At 34.3% G+C, this 15,803-nt stretch overlaps 1 protein-coding gene across 1 annotated transcript in view; it reads right to left on the reverse strand.

The window, feature by feature from the left end:
* TNKS (tankyrase) overlaps nucleotides 1-15,803 on the reverse strand; it is a 206,006-nt gene that overhangs the window by 94,360 nt on the left and 95,843 nt on the right. The window contains exons 4-5 of the mRNA XM_047715636.1: nucleotides 3,238-3,274; nucleotides 2,403-2,478 (exon numbers count right to left, since the gene is read on the reverse strand). Of these exons, the coding sequence (XP_047571592.1) occupies nucleotides 2,403-2,478; nucleotides 3,238-3,274 (113 nt within the window). The remainder of the gene's footprint in view (nucleotides 1-2,402; nucleotides 2,479-3,237; nucleotides 3,275-15,803) is intronic.

The following is a 15,803-nucleotide window of genomic DNA, read 5'->3' on the forward strand; positions in this document are numbered from 1 at the left end:
TTTAATAAGAACTACTCTGTGCCATAAACAAAGGTAATATCTAAATATGAACGTAATTCGATTTTAAATATAAAATTTTATTTGCATTTTGCGTACCGATGCACAACTGTGAATGATTTTTTATGTTATATGCATAGAACCAAAACCTAATAAATGCTCAAGTCTCGTTACCTTTTTCTATTTAATTTGAGCAAATTAATAATCTAAAAAAGTATAGGAACACATTTTGGAGAATTACTGCATTATTCATATGTTATGAATCCTATAGCATTATATTAAATTATGAAACGTTCTTAAAAATGTTCTATACATTAAAATATATAATTTTCCTTCATTGTGTAATAACTCAAAAATAAATGAGTAAAATAATACTAGTAATAACACATAATAACAGAAAATATAAAATCTCCTATTCACATACTTCTGAGTTAATTTTCTAAATGGAAAAGAGCACAGATGATTTTACACTCGGAGGATAAAATTGTGTTTATTAGGGAGCATATTCATATCCTAAGATTTTTGCCAACTGCAAGGCGCCGGGCTTGGTCCAGTGCAAAATACAAAGGGCAAATGGGTGAACAGAGGAAAAATCTCTGTGGTAAATGCCATAGAGTAATACAGCCATAGAGTAATACAGAAAAGGAGCCATAGGAATTTGGGTAAGGAATACACTGGTTCCAGCTAAAGGAATGAGGGGAGATATACATCCTCTTTGGGGAAGAAGGAAAAATCAAGGAGTTCTATATAGTTACATGGGGGTGACGCAGGGAGAAGAGGTAATTTGTTAATTATCAGTGTTCATGCCCCTTAATTATTATGATTTCCTGAGCTACAAATGGGGCTGGCAAGGTATAAGGGCGAGGATGGGAGAATGAGGCCGGCATGGAAATCGACTCCTGCTACAGTAATATCACCAAAATTCTGTAATATTAAAATGACTAAGAAAACCTGAAGTCGACCGGGCTCTAGACAAGCTCCATATAAAGATAAAGCTACGGTTACTGTAGTTAAGAAGGCCCTTTTCTGCACTGTGATAGAAGTTACTTTATCTACTGAGAGGATCCAAACAAAATCTGGAGCTCACAGTAACTCAAGAATGTTAAAATCCCCACAGCAACTTCCAAATTAAAGGGAAAAAAACGAGCAGTTATCACTTAACAACATCTCTCAAAAGTCATCAATAATACTGAGTAAATCTTTGCTAGTTTATAGCCTGAAATATACATAATTTAACCTTCCATTAAAGTAGAAGTCTTTCCCCCAAATTATTCAGAGAAACTGCATGTTCACTAGGCCACGTGATATCTCACGATATACAAGCCAGCTATAATAACAAATAACATATATTTGGGGGGAGGATTCAATTCTTTGTCATTATTAAATGGGTTTCATTAGAATGGGAAAAGAGCATGGACACACTTAAAGACATTGTATCTAAGGGGTGTACCATCCATCCTGACATTTTCCAGAGGACCTTTTCACTATAAATAATTTCAAAGAAACTAATTCTTTAAAGGTTGGACACAAAATGATTTTCCTCAATATTTATGATGTGACTCTACAAATATTTTATGTTTTTGAAATACAAAATCTATCCTTAAACATTAAGATATGAGCTGTCATTTTTTAAAAGACTTTACAGCACAGAGTGCTTTGTTTTTCAGTAGCTATCAGGTAAATTACTGCAAAACTTTGCAGTCAATTATCGGAGACTGTGAAGGGTTACATTTTAGCCAATAAACAGCACGAATACAAAGCATATCATGAAGATGCCAGCTGTACGTTTTATATATACACCTTACATTTCTAACAACTGTAGTTTAATGCAGAATATTCCCTCTTTAACCTATTTTTTTCAATATACCATGATAAAAACTTAGCCAATTAAAGAAACAATAAGCGAAAAAGCTGAACTGTTACTTATCTAAAAAATTGTTGGCATTTTCTCAGCTCTAAATGGTAAAAACTGTTGGTGTCTAGCAAACAAATCTCCCTCTGCCAATAGGAAATCAAAAATGCAAATACCCTAACAAAGCTGGGTAAAAACAGGACATAAACAAATATTTCCAATTGCCACGATCATACACAGAAAATAATACATGCTGTCATAATTTTAATCACCGACAAAGCTGCAGTTCCATTTAACAAACAACTTCCAGTGTCTGACATTTAAGAGAAAAGGCTTAAAATCCATGCTTCACCAGCTCTATGAATATGTCACAACTGCCAATAACAGATACAGCAGCATTTCATTTTATGGTCAAAAGATGCCAGTAAAAATACAGTTATCTAGGACATATACATATGTGTACAGACACATATATATATGCCAACTTCAAATATTTTCAGTATAAAACAAGAAGAAATTGTCAAAGGAGGATATTGTATTTTAAATAACTTACCTTTCGCCCATCACTTGCATGGCAATTCACGTTGAGAGGAGTCAGTAAAGCCATTAGTTTTTCTTCATTACCGCTCCTGTAAAAAGGTAGTGAGTCAATGCCCACAAGATTATAGAGCTTCTTATGAATATATAGGGTTATTTTTCAGAAGAGTGGAAAATAATATGGCTTTGCTTTGATTTCTTATATATGGCTCTCAATGAATCTCTTTTGGTATATTCAATTAAATTAATATATTCCTAATTAATTCCCATTAATCGTCATACAGTGGTACGTCTTGGGTAATGTAGCTTTCTACATTTTTATTTGTTTTATTTATCTGCATCAAGTCACCTTAATTACAAACAAACTTTATTCTGATAAGTGATCTAAAACACTGGACTTAAAAATACACACAAAATGATGAAAAAAGCTAACAAATTAAAATAAAAATGACCAAGAACAAAAGAAAATAGATGAGAATTTTAATATTTACTTTATGCCCCCCATTCAAGCTTTGCTAGAAAAAATTTCAGAGAAAAATGAAGAGATAGGTATTTAAATGCTCCAAGAAGATCATCCGAAAAGCTGGGCAACTCAGATCTGCAGGTACCCTAAGAAATGTTTCAAATAAAATCAACCTTATAATCTTTACCATTTTGAAAAACTCTATCATTTAAGACACTAATCATGTAAAATAAAGTATACAGAGACTGAGTATGAGGTCTTATCCGCATTATCACGTAAAATCCAAGCAAGACAATAACACGTTATAATTTTTATAGTCCTCCACCTGCCCTCCCCTTTTTCTCCCTTACATGCATTATACTCACTTAAAATGAATGGAATCACTTACCTAGCAGCTTCTAGGAGTTCGTCTTTCTTGTATTCACCTAGATGATTGCAAAATATCATGCTGTTAGCATTTGGCAGAAGACAGATTAAGAAATGCAGTAGGCAGCAAATACAGAATTAAATAGAGAAGAACAGAAAAAGAGAGTCCACACCCCGCTGGGTGATGGAGCCGTGACGTTAGCCAGCTTGTGAAGGCAGCATCACCAGTGCCTTGGAGACGGGCAGCAAACTGACGCAGCTTCTTGTCCAATCCTCAGATGAAGTAGCTTTCTTCAGACAACCAATGAATGCTAAATCTCGTGTCCAGAAACACATTCCCTCTGATAACAGCATGCCAGCTGAAGACAATGTCCCCTCCCCCCTTTCCTATTCAGGCTGTCACAGTATACTTGTGAAGCATAATACATTCTGAGACAAAAGCAAAATAATGTGGCTCTTTAAAGGTACAAATTACTAGGCTTCAAAAAAAACTCAGTTTTATTGGTAATGACACGGAAAGTTTTTTCAAAAAAAAAAAAAATTAATTACCGCTGCTGAGCATTACAGCAATAGAAAAAAAATGTATCAGCATCATGAAGCTTTTGCCTCAATAGGGTAGGTCTGTAGACTAGAAATACGTGAACTCCGTACCAAATGCTATGAACCTCTTGGAGGCAGCGCTCCAAAAACCAAAACAGTGAATACATTCTTAAATGACAGTAATATTCTAATGTGCTGCAGGCTTCACACTTTATACAAATTCAAGACAAAATCTTAAACAAGAAACATGAAAATTATTTTTAAAAAACGAGGCTAGGGTCTCTGAGAATAAGCAGATAGCTAACTATTGAGATGTGGGTAATTTTTCTCCCTTCTCTTTTTTAAAACATCACAGGCTGAAACGAGGTATATAATTTAAAACCTTTGATACGCATTTCTTAGAGTATTCAAGATCTAACGAATAAGCTTCTTTTGCAAGCTCAATTGAAGGACAAGGAATTTTAATAATCCAGTGTTTGCTCATTCAATAAATAAAAAGAACAGCCAGGACTATGATTCAGCTGCAGTATGCTGACTCAGTTGGCTATATAATGATAAAAATAATTATACAAAATGTCTAAGCAAACAATTACATGAAAGTAAATATTAAGCATACATATAAGAAATGAAATTTTGGATTAAATGAAAATGTTATTTTATTAAGAATTAAGCTTAAATTATTTTAGAAGTCTTACCACTTATAAATATGGATTTCTTTGCATTTTATTTCTATTTCGTTACAGAATGCAGAATATTGATGCAAATACTATAAAGTCACCTAAGGACAACCGAGCCCATATTTAAATCCCATGACCCATCATTAGCAAATATTCTTTTAAAGTTTGTCTTGTTTCTCAGATTAAGATTACATTAAAATCTCAAAACTGTACACAGTTATTTTCAAATAAGGAAAAAGTTATTAAATATCTATTCTCTCCTAAGGGAATTTTATATACCACTAAAGTCATAGAATCAACAATATACACGGATCATGATCATGGAGTTGGTCTTTCCAATTTCCCAAATAATGTATTCAATCCACATTCTTTAACTGATTGAGTTTTAAGACTTATATTACTTAACGTCCCGGCCAATTAAGGTTCTTGCCTTCCCAAAGCCAAAGACCCACCTTAACTATATTATTTTATATATATATTATTTATTATATTATATATATAATTATTTTATATATATATTATTCATTATATTATATATCCATATAAATATATTATTTTATATGTTATATATATTTTAGGTGGCAATACGGGAGTTAGTGAGTCCATTTAAAAAGCTTCTTATGAGGAAAATGGCTAGCTCATACCCTCAGATGCCTTAAGAATCAGGAGCAAAATCAGTCAAATTATGAAACTATCTGTAGAAGTCATTCAGTCAGTCCGTCAACATTTATTTGAAAGGTATATATGCCGGACTCAAAAACACAGAAGACACTACTATCATCTCGGAACTCTAGGAATATTCGCCTATTAAGTGAGACAGACGAACACAGGATTCTGGTAGAGTCTGAAAAGGATCTTACGAAACGCTATAAAGAGCTTAAAGCCTACTCTAACTGAGATTTTAGTAAAAGAGAGGGTAATTGTGGTTCAAGGAAGGTTTCCTGGAAGAGGGGAAATGTGAGGTGATGCTCAGGTGAAAAGGGTGAAGGAGAAGCAACCAAGCAAAGGAAAAGAAATAAGGACGAAACAGTAGTTCCGCAAACCTGAACCCAAACACCGCAGGGGAATAGATGAGCGAGCGTGAGACAGAGCAGGAACAGATCACGAACGGCTCTCTAAGCAACTTTGAACTTTATTTCAAAACCCATGAGGAAATAACTGAAACACCTTAACAAGGGGAGTGCAAAGTATATTTAAAGACCTGTTAAGTTCTGTAATTATACTCTACTTCAGTGAATGCTGTTGGGGAGAAAAGTGGCCCAAGAGGTAGGGAGGGGGTGGGGAGAGACAATGAATTCTGACACGATTTATATTTTGAGGTAAGTATAGATTCCCTGGTTAACAGTCACAACACATGAAAACTGGGAACAGAAGTACCTACTACTGAAATGTGAGTCACAGCGAAATAGGACTCTAATAAGGTAGAAAATAAAACTGCAAAGTACTTGGGATGTTCCAAGTTCAAATCAGTCTACCTACATATACTTCTCATCAAGTACAGCTTATGGATGTTTTCTCCAAAAGGCACATTTTTACAAAAATGTTATTCCTGCATGGGTAAGATGAAAATAAACCAAAGCTTTCTACAGACAATATATAAGCACATCCGACAGTCAGGCACAGGTATTACAAATGACTTTCTACTTTTACTGTTAGAGACTCTAGTACTTTAATCAGCTTTTCTGCAATACATTCCAGCATCCACTATCTGGTGCCCAAGGACCATAATCCATAAACAGTCGAAGCTATTTTTCAAATGCTACATCTCAGGAACAACCAACAGTGAATTTAGAGTCCCTCGTATATGCCGACAACCAATCTGAGCTACTTACTTAACAGCCAAACCACTAGTTCTGTTTCATTTTAGCTGCGACTCTGAAAATATTCTGGCTGAGACTACAGTGCTCGATGGAGCACTTATATTCTTTAATAACATCCAGATAAAGGCTAGCAATAGATCAGCCAGAAAGGAAACTAGGTAATTATAGTCAAAATAATAGCAGCCAGGAATGCTGAAAATAAATGGCCTCTATTTTTCTTTGATTAGAATAAAATATGTGGGCTTAAAAAAAGAAGCAAGGCACAAAGTTTACTTTTTAAAGTCTGAAATGCTTTTTTATTAGTAAACTAGTGACAGGATATATGTAAGAATAAACACACACACACACACACACACAGGGGGAGGTTTGAGTCAATGTGTTAAGGAGGTATGCTATCAGAAAGCTTTAAAAAAAAGGTTAAAAAAAATAATGGTTAAAAATGAAACTCCCCTTCCCATTTTTCTGAGGTAGTTAGGAAAAAACTTCTCTTTTTACCTAGTGTGAAGGTGAAATCACTTTTTGAATAAAAATCAAGAAGACTTACATCAATAGAGGAGTCATAATTATTGACAACTCAGTTTCAACATTTTAAAGTGCTTTTGCCTCCTTCTTCGGCAAATGACAGGATCAAAGTAGCCTTAGTTTTGTAAAACTGAGTCTTTTGGTTTTGTTGAGGTGAAACAGCATGAAAATATTATGAATACAGAATCACAAAATCTTAGAGCAATGAGGGACTCAAAAAGGATTATGACTTTTCTCTACTTTGAAGCCATGCACAATAATACATGCCTATAGTAACATCTTCTTAAGATGCAATGAGGGGAATGTGATTTGAAAGTCACCTTTCTTCTGTTACCTCACCTCCAATTTCAGAATCATTCTCCTAAGGGATCATCTGCAACATATTCGTTTACAGTTAATGAAATTGACACTGAAGCAGTTAAATGAATTGTTTACAGGTTTACTGAGCATTATTCATGATCTGTCCGGCCCTAAAAAAGGCTAATATGTGAACACAAACCAACCAGATCTGAATTCTAAAAGACAGATATAAATAAGAGAGTAACAAAAAAATAGTGATAAAGCAATTTTAAAAACAACAATAACCAGCTTTAAACTAGTGTAACTTCTTTATATTATATAAGCTAAATATTTCCAACAAAACCATTTTAAAGCATTTGAACTTGAAAGTTCAAATGCTTTAAAATTCATATGAGCTTGTAAAACAAGAACCAAAGAAATGTATAACGGGCTTAACCTTTTAGTTTGTTTTAACATTGTGGACCAAGGGAGGAGAAGAGAAAAATTCATTCTGGGTCTATTCAAATGATCAATACATCTGGCATTTCCTATAGCATGCTTTAATTCCTCCTGCTTTAGATATCTCAAGGGAAGAGCTATGTAAAGACTTTAATCAATCATCTCAGTTATCAGGTTTAGGGACCCTTACATAGCTGACTACTAAACAGTACCATGAATTGATAATTCTCACAGAGATATTTCCTCATCAGGGTACCAGCAAATGTAAGAGATGAATAGATTCTTGTAGCTCACCTGACAGCCCATAGGGGGAATAAAATATTTATTTAGATGACAAACACCACTGTATTTTCACTAGTAGATTTGAAAATTTAGAACCGACCACACCAGGAAATAATCTAATCTCAAGAAGCTAAAGCTATAGGTCTTCCACCAAAAGCAATTTTCAGACAGGCTGCTATTCTACTATAATAAACTCCAGGAATTCTTGAATCATTTTTTCTTTCTGAAATCTTTCATAAATATTTTCAGGACAACTGGGGAAAAATTACAAAGTTATCAGAGTTCTCAATGCCTTCCTCCTGCTTCTGAATCTTACCAGTCTTCCACTCATTCTGATGTTGCATTCAAAGTCCATACTTAAGTCCAGAATCATGGTCAAACTAAACACTCCACAACCATTCTAAACACAGACTCGCTGGGGGTTTTCAAATTCTAGGCTTAAACAGAGTATTTTCCTAATGGAGCTCCTTTTCTTCTTTTGCCTCCTATAACTGACCTTTTCAATTAGCCAATTATTAGCTACCATTAAACATGGCCTGTGCTATAATACCACATAACCTCGAAGCTCTGCTGTCCAATATAATACCCAGCACTCTCACACTGCTGTTTACTTTTACGCACATTAACATTATAAAAAAATAAAAACACTGCTCCTCAGTTGCACTAGTATTAACTGCAAGTTTTCAATAAGCACATGGGGTTATTGTCTACTATAGTAGGCAGTGCAGGGAGAACATTAGAATTGTTAGAACTTCTTTTGGACCATGCTACTTTAGTGTTTTTATTGACTATTTAAAAAGTCATCCTGAAAAAATAGAAAAGAAGTCCTCTTTTACTTTAATAAACTACTTTCCATATTTTTCTTAAAGTTGTCACCGCCAAAACTGTATAAACGTTGTGTCTCCTATTAAATACCAAACAACTTCTTCATCAGCATGAAATACAGGTGAGAACACTGAACTGTACGATAAAAGATCTGGAGTGAATTCTAGCTCTACCATCAATTTACTTGTGTGACCTCAGGAAAGTCACTTTATCTTCCAGGACCTTCCATTTTATTGTCATCTGGAAAGAGAGGGTGAAGGGTTAAATCATCTCTGGTTTCAGCTCTAAAATTCTCATCCTGTATTTGATTCTCAATATTGCTCAGATCTTTTTTTCTTTTTGCTCAGATCTTTTTCTATGACAATTGTAACGTTGTTCTAAACAAACTTTAAGGAAAACATGAAATTATCTGGGGTACAAAATCTCTACTAAACTATTATAAAACATACTACACCTGGGAATTACAGAGAAAGCAGTAAAGCAATTTTGCTCAACATACTTTTTACTTAGCTAATTGTAAATTTTGGGAACCACTCCAACTAGAAGCTAGATAAAAACAGTTCTTTCAGAAGAAAGTGGTGATTTGTATATTTCTTAACTTTAAGAAAAAGACCCTCAAATACAACTATATTAATTAAAAAATAAAAACAGGTAACATGTCAACACAAAAATTTAAACCAGTGTCCTAAAACATTCCAAAGACATAACATTCAAACATAAAAAAGGCTCTGCAAAAAAAACAAAAAACAAAAAAACCATGTAGTGCAATCAATAAATAATAGAACTGTTAACAACTAGTTTCTTTGTATGCAGTAATATGACCTTGCTTAGCCCCAGCAACATCTAAGATACGTGTTCCATTTATGGACTCTTTGCAGTTTCAAATGATTTAATAAACCTGTTTCTGACATTCTGTCAATTGTATTTGGCATGCAACAAGACTTTTCACTGGACTTTTGTTGCTGTTTTTGTTTTGTTTAGAGAGCCATTCGTGCATATAACACCCAGGACTCATCACATCACATGCCCTCCTTAATGCCCATCACCCGGTTACCCCACCCCCCACCCACCTCCCTTTCTGCAACCCTGTTTGTTTCCCCAGAGTCAAGAGTCTCATGTGGTTTTTCCCTCTCTGATATCTTTCCATTCAGTTTCCCTCCCTTCCCCTATTGCTCTCTGCCCTATTCCTTATGTTGCTGTTGTTTTAAAAATGTAAATATTAAAATCTAGGACATAAATATAAATATACATTAAATATACACTCATCCCCCAAAAGGATTATAAGATACACACACACACACACACACACACACACACACACACACACACACACACACCCTCTAAAAGACTGGATATTAAAAGCCAAGAAAAGTGTTCCTACAGGACATTATTAACCAATGAGACATTCTGCAAAGTGCGCCTGTACTTACAAAGAAAATGACCTTTTAGATTACGCTGTAGAGGAAAAGACCTTTTGATATATCAAAAAGAAGACAAGAAGGGAGAACTGAGTGAAATGGGGGAGACGTGGGACATTGATCTTTTTACTATCATAATGCCTATTCCTAAAAAAGTGGTTTGGTAAAGTAAAATCCACATTTGATCCAAAACAGGCCAACAGATTCATATTCTTTGTTTCCACACCAGTGGTGCTTTTTCCATAGTCACCCATCCACAATTTATTTGCAAATCCCAAATACAAAAAGCTCCACAAATTCATTTGGCAGCAAAACTTAACCAACTTAGTATACACAGCTATCATATATTTCATTGCAAAAATATTAATGTTTGATTACAAGGTGCAGCACCAGACTGTACTGGAATGTTTTATAAGATATACTTGATGTACAGCGTCTTATTTTATTTGCTTACTGATATGTAATTTACATACAACAGAATTCACCCTTTTTTAGATGTATGTTCTGTGAATTCTGACAAACTTATAGAGCTGTGTGGCCACTACCTCAAGATACAGAACATTTCCATCACCCAAAAAGTTTCCTCAGGTCCCTCTACAATCAATCTCCCATCCAACCCCCTTCCATGGCAACCACTGATCTGATTTCTGTCCCTATAGTTTTACTTTTTCTTTAGAATGTCATATAAATGGAATCACAGAATATGTAAACTTTTGAATATGGATTTTCTTACTTAGTATAAATGTTTATTCAAGTCATTGGACATACAAATATTTGTTCTTTTTGACTGTTAAGTAGTATTCCATTATATGAATACTCCTGAATTTACTTACCCATTCACTAGCTGAACAACCTGGGTTGCTTCTAGTTTTTGGTGATTATGAATAAAGTTACTATAAACATTCAGATTTTGCAAGAACAAATGTCTTCATTTCCTTGGGCGAACACCTAGGAGTGGGAGTGCTGGTTGTATAGTAAGTATATGTTTCAATCGCATAAGAAACTGCCCATTATACCTTTTTAAAAACTTGAAAAATTCTTAATTCTGGAGTACAGATATGTCACCTATCAAAATAGAACAGTATCAAAATAGAACAATATCCAAAAACAAGAACGAAATAGAAAAAGTTGACGAATGAGAAATAAGACACTACTGCCACAACCTCATAGCTGGAAATCCCAGCCCCTCTTCTTGTACTGGCAATTCACCTAAACTGAACCAATTTGCACACCTTTTAGTTCTTTGCTTCTCACTGGTGCTTTTGTGTATTTCTCAACAGGAAAAATTCCCAAATTTGATCTCTTCATTCAAGAAAGTGTTTGGTACGTAGTACCTGCAATCCCAGAGCTATGAGAATATATGAACAAAGTATATTTTGATTTATAGGAACCATACTGTTATCTGTGAAAAGAAAATTACTTTCCTACAGTCCTTACTCTTCTCAGGAAGCCTGGCCCCTCAATGCAGCAGCCCACTGAGGGCCTGGATTTTTGTGAGACACCTATTTGGGGACTGTCCAACCTCTGCTGCTTACAACAAGTATAAGGAACTAAAAAACAAACAAAAAAAAAACAAAACAAACAAAAACCACAAAGGCTAATGTAGAAGTACAAGTGACTACCTTTTGAATGATTTGAGAACTGTCTTGTCTTCACTGTAATTATTCTGTATGATTGCATTTATATTCTTAGTATAATGTATTCCGTCCTTCATTTACAAAGTCTCTAAAAGATGTAGTAACCTTGTTTACAATTGTGGGTCTTCTCAAGAAGCACCAATTGTGATTTACTTCTTCAACTACAAATGCTTAACTTACTATTTTTCTTGTATTTTCCCCCAAAGTATCATTTAATCTCTTATTCAAGGTTAATTAACTTTAGTGAAGTCTGATTAATGGTATTATCCTAGGCATAATCCTTCACATTCAAACTCTTGTTCTTTTTTCAAAAACTGCCATTCATGTATTAGCTCTCCACTGAATAACATCCTTTCTTTATTCATTTAACAAATATGTATTCAATATCTACAATATGCCAATCACAATACAGCCGCTACTACCGTATTGTGTACTGAATCTTGAATCAGAAGGAAAGAATGATAAATTTAAAGCCACAACACCAGGAATGGCACCAAACCCCCAAAATATCTCATTCATTTAATGGACAGCAGGGCAAAACTGCTCTTGCTGGAAGTATATCACCCGTGTGAACATTATTGGTCAGATGTGTTGAGGAAATGTGGCTGAGGACCACTCTTAGGAGATAACAGAGCTAATCACTATGGTTTTGAAGCTTTGAGATATCTACCAATGTCACTGAGAGATAGACATACTGTGTGTGTCTAGGTATGTCTATGTAAATAGAAGACTCAGATCAGGGTAATGATAGTTCCTAACATTTTTTTCGATCATGGACCATCTTAAGGAGCTAAAGAAAGCCACTTTAGACCTCTTCCTTAGAGAGAAAAATACCTTGTACATTTGAACATAAATTCAAATCTTTGTTTAGAGTTTTTATAGGCTTCTTGGATTCATAGTTACCACACTATGAACCACACATTAAGAACCTCTGGTTTGTGTTCATTGATTCTAAATAATCATCTTAAAACAGGCTTGGCAAGATAAATGGTTTGATATCCTTATTTTACACATGATTCCTTTAAGACCGCCAATTTTAAAACTATGTACTGACAAAACTAGGACTGTAATCTCTGCCCTTTGATGGTATTTTTAATTGGAATGATATGGAGTGATTGCATGAAGTCAAATCACGTATGAGCTTAGCCATACATCTCTGGGCAGGATTTTTAACACGTGGAAATGGACTGAAGATTGGATAATTATCTACATGAGCAAAGAACTTAGAAAAAGTCAAGGTCTACTTGGGGAAGAGTGACCAATGTCAAATGTATTGTGAAGGAATGGAGGACACTGAATAATATTTCAAAAGAATAAATTTAATCTTTTTTTTGAATCTGGAAATATTATGTTGCAGAATTGAACATTATTTTGTAAGGCACAGGACAAGGGAGTTATTCTTTTCCTTTTTTGAGCATGAGAGTAGGCTAATTAAAGCTGAACTTAACCTGATAACTCACTGAATTAAGACCTGGAGACACTGGGGATTAGTTACGGGGCTACCACAGGTGGATGGTGGGAGGAAAAAGAACACAAATGGTGGCAATAGAATGGAAAGAACATCAAGGAGAGAGAAGGCACTGAGTGGATCACAATGAAGCAGAGCTTGTAATTTGACGTGTTAGCTTTATTTGGTGACTACGAATGTCATGTTACATAGCTATAAATAGTAAAATTTTATATATTTCTATCGTGGTCTTAGATTAATGCTTGGTCCAATAATCTTGCTGAACACAACCACAGAAGCACTTCGTTGTTTCAGTTTGTATTTAATGAATATATTACTTTAGATTCTGACTTCATATACTGAGAAATGCCTATTAAGTTAGAATACCCTATTTAAATAATCTGGCCAGTTTATTTAATTATTAACTTAGTTGTTAAAATTGAACAGCCTTTCATTCTTGTACAGCCCATTTCAAGACAGACATTGAGGGTTCACAGTTCAGCTAGGACGCATTTCAGACATATTAAAGATAATGTTCTCTAAGAGAAATAGTTTTGAAAAATACTGCATCTGAAAGACCATAAAAGAGAGCCATTGAGATATAATGCCTAGAAAATCAGTTTGTCCTTTCCCTAAGCATAATATTAGCTTCAAAAAATATCTAATATAGATTAGACTATTCATTTAATTAATTTACTTAATCATTTATTATAAAGTTAATACAATGGGCTATTGTACTACTCTGACTACTTCCAGTTTCAACTATCCTCTTGTACTTTTATCTACTTTCCTTATTTTGTTTAGTTGAGAAGGCAATGTAGGAGAATGTTTATTTTAGAAAAATATGGAAAAAAAAGACTTTAAAAAGGTTGAGGAAATGAAGAGGACATACCTGCATTTTGGGGAAACAGGATTTTGTAGCATTTTGCTTTTGGAAACTGTTTCAGGTCTGTCTAAATAGGTCAGAGAAACAGTTTTACTTGAAGTAGCAGAAAAGAGAAATAGATATTCAATTTCAGATAATCTTAAAATTATCTTATTGGGATACATTCTCCTATGTGGAGTTGATATACAACCACATGTCAACTGTACATTTCATTTTCTTATCTGAAATATACTAAACCCCATCTCTTAGCATCAGTTTTATCATCTAATTCCTTATTTTAAATACCTAGCAAGACAGGGCAGCAAAATTTTTATCAGAAATATGTCTAAGACAAACTTGTATTAGTCACAATGCAATTTGAGGCAATATTCTTTGTTTTCTGTGTGTACAACGTAAGTCTGTCTGCCTAGTTATTATTTCTTAGAAGGCAGAAATTAGATTTATATAATTTTCAGTGCTTGATACCTCTTTGGAACATAATTGTTCAGAAGTTCCTTGTTCTCTTATTTTTTTAGAAAGCTGCTTAGATTAACCTGTGATAGACATCACTTCATACAAACAACATTGCCACGAAGTTCAGACACGGATGATAACATTAGTTTGTTTTTCCAAGGTTAAGTTTTAGTTTTGAATAATCAATAACTTCACTGTAGAATTTGCCGGTAAGAAATGCTCATCACCATTTCTAAACAAAGATGATCAAAGACAAAGATTGCAGGTAGGACATAACATCACTTGAATGAGGAGATCAAATCTACGTACTGGTTCACAAAAATTCTTTTGAAATAATGCTTTTAATATAAATACAATACTTCACATCAAATATTAAACATTTCTGAAGAAACAAAATGTTTTTGAATATTTTGGTATTTCCACTCTTTTGGTGGTCTTATTTTCCCATTTTCCCATGAATTTGTCAACTACTCTCATATAAAAATTGTCACTCAGCCTAATTATAAACCTGCTACCATAAAAATTAACTCTCTTGGAACACTCGAAGACTAAATCACTCCAGATAACCAAGTTTTCAACATAACTGCTAATTTAGAAGTTGAATTCCTCTGCTCTTGATGGAATTTCTTTATGAAATATATTACACACTTGTATGCATTCAAAAGTGGCTTATTCCAAACATAATTTAATCTTTCTTGACAAATCAGGGCCAATTATCATCAACCTCAGCCAGATTGTGCAACAATCCAGCAGTGCCCTCTGGGCCGGTTGAGATGTGCAGGGATAGGTGTACCTATCCAAAATGGTTCCCGATGCTATGCATTTTATTATTTTTAATGTATAATTTATTTTTCTCTTTTTCTTCATGTTAATGAATCTCCTTAATTTAGAGTGTCTAAAAATGCAATCTAGTACAAATATAATTCAAGGCACATATGTAACTTAAAATTTTCTAGGAACCATGTTTAAAAAAAGTGAAGAGAAGGGGCGCCTGGGTGGCTCAGTGGGTTAAGCCTCTGCTTTCGGCTCAGGTCATAGTCTCAGGGTCCTGGGATCGAACCCGCATTGGGCTCTCTGCTCAGAGAGGAGCCTGCTTCCTCCTCTCTCTCCGCCTGCCTCTCTAACTTCTTGTGATCTCTATCAAATAAATAAATTAAATCTTTAAAAAAAAAAAGTGAAGACACTAATTTTAATAATACATTTATTTTACCCATTAAATCTAAAATATTTTTTTACCATGTGACCCAAGGCCCATTTCATGTGCTCATAGCTACCTGTGGCCAGTAGCTACTGTCTTAGACAGTTAACATCTAAAAGTATCGTGAGCTGGAAGATTACTACAC

Source organism: Lutra lutra, chromosome 2, assembly GCF_902655055.1.
Source record: "Lutra lutra chromosome 2, mLutLut1.2, whole genome shotgun sequence".
NCBI lineage: Eukaryota > Metazoa > Chordata > Mammalia > Carnivora > Mustelidae > Lutra > Lutra lutra.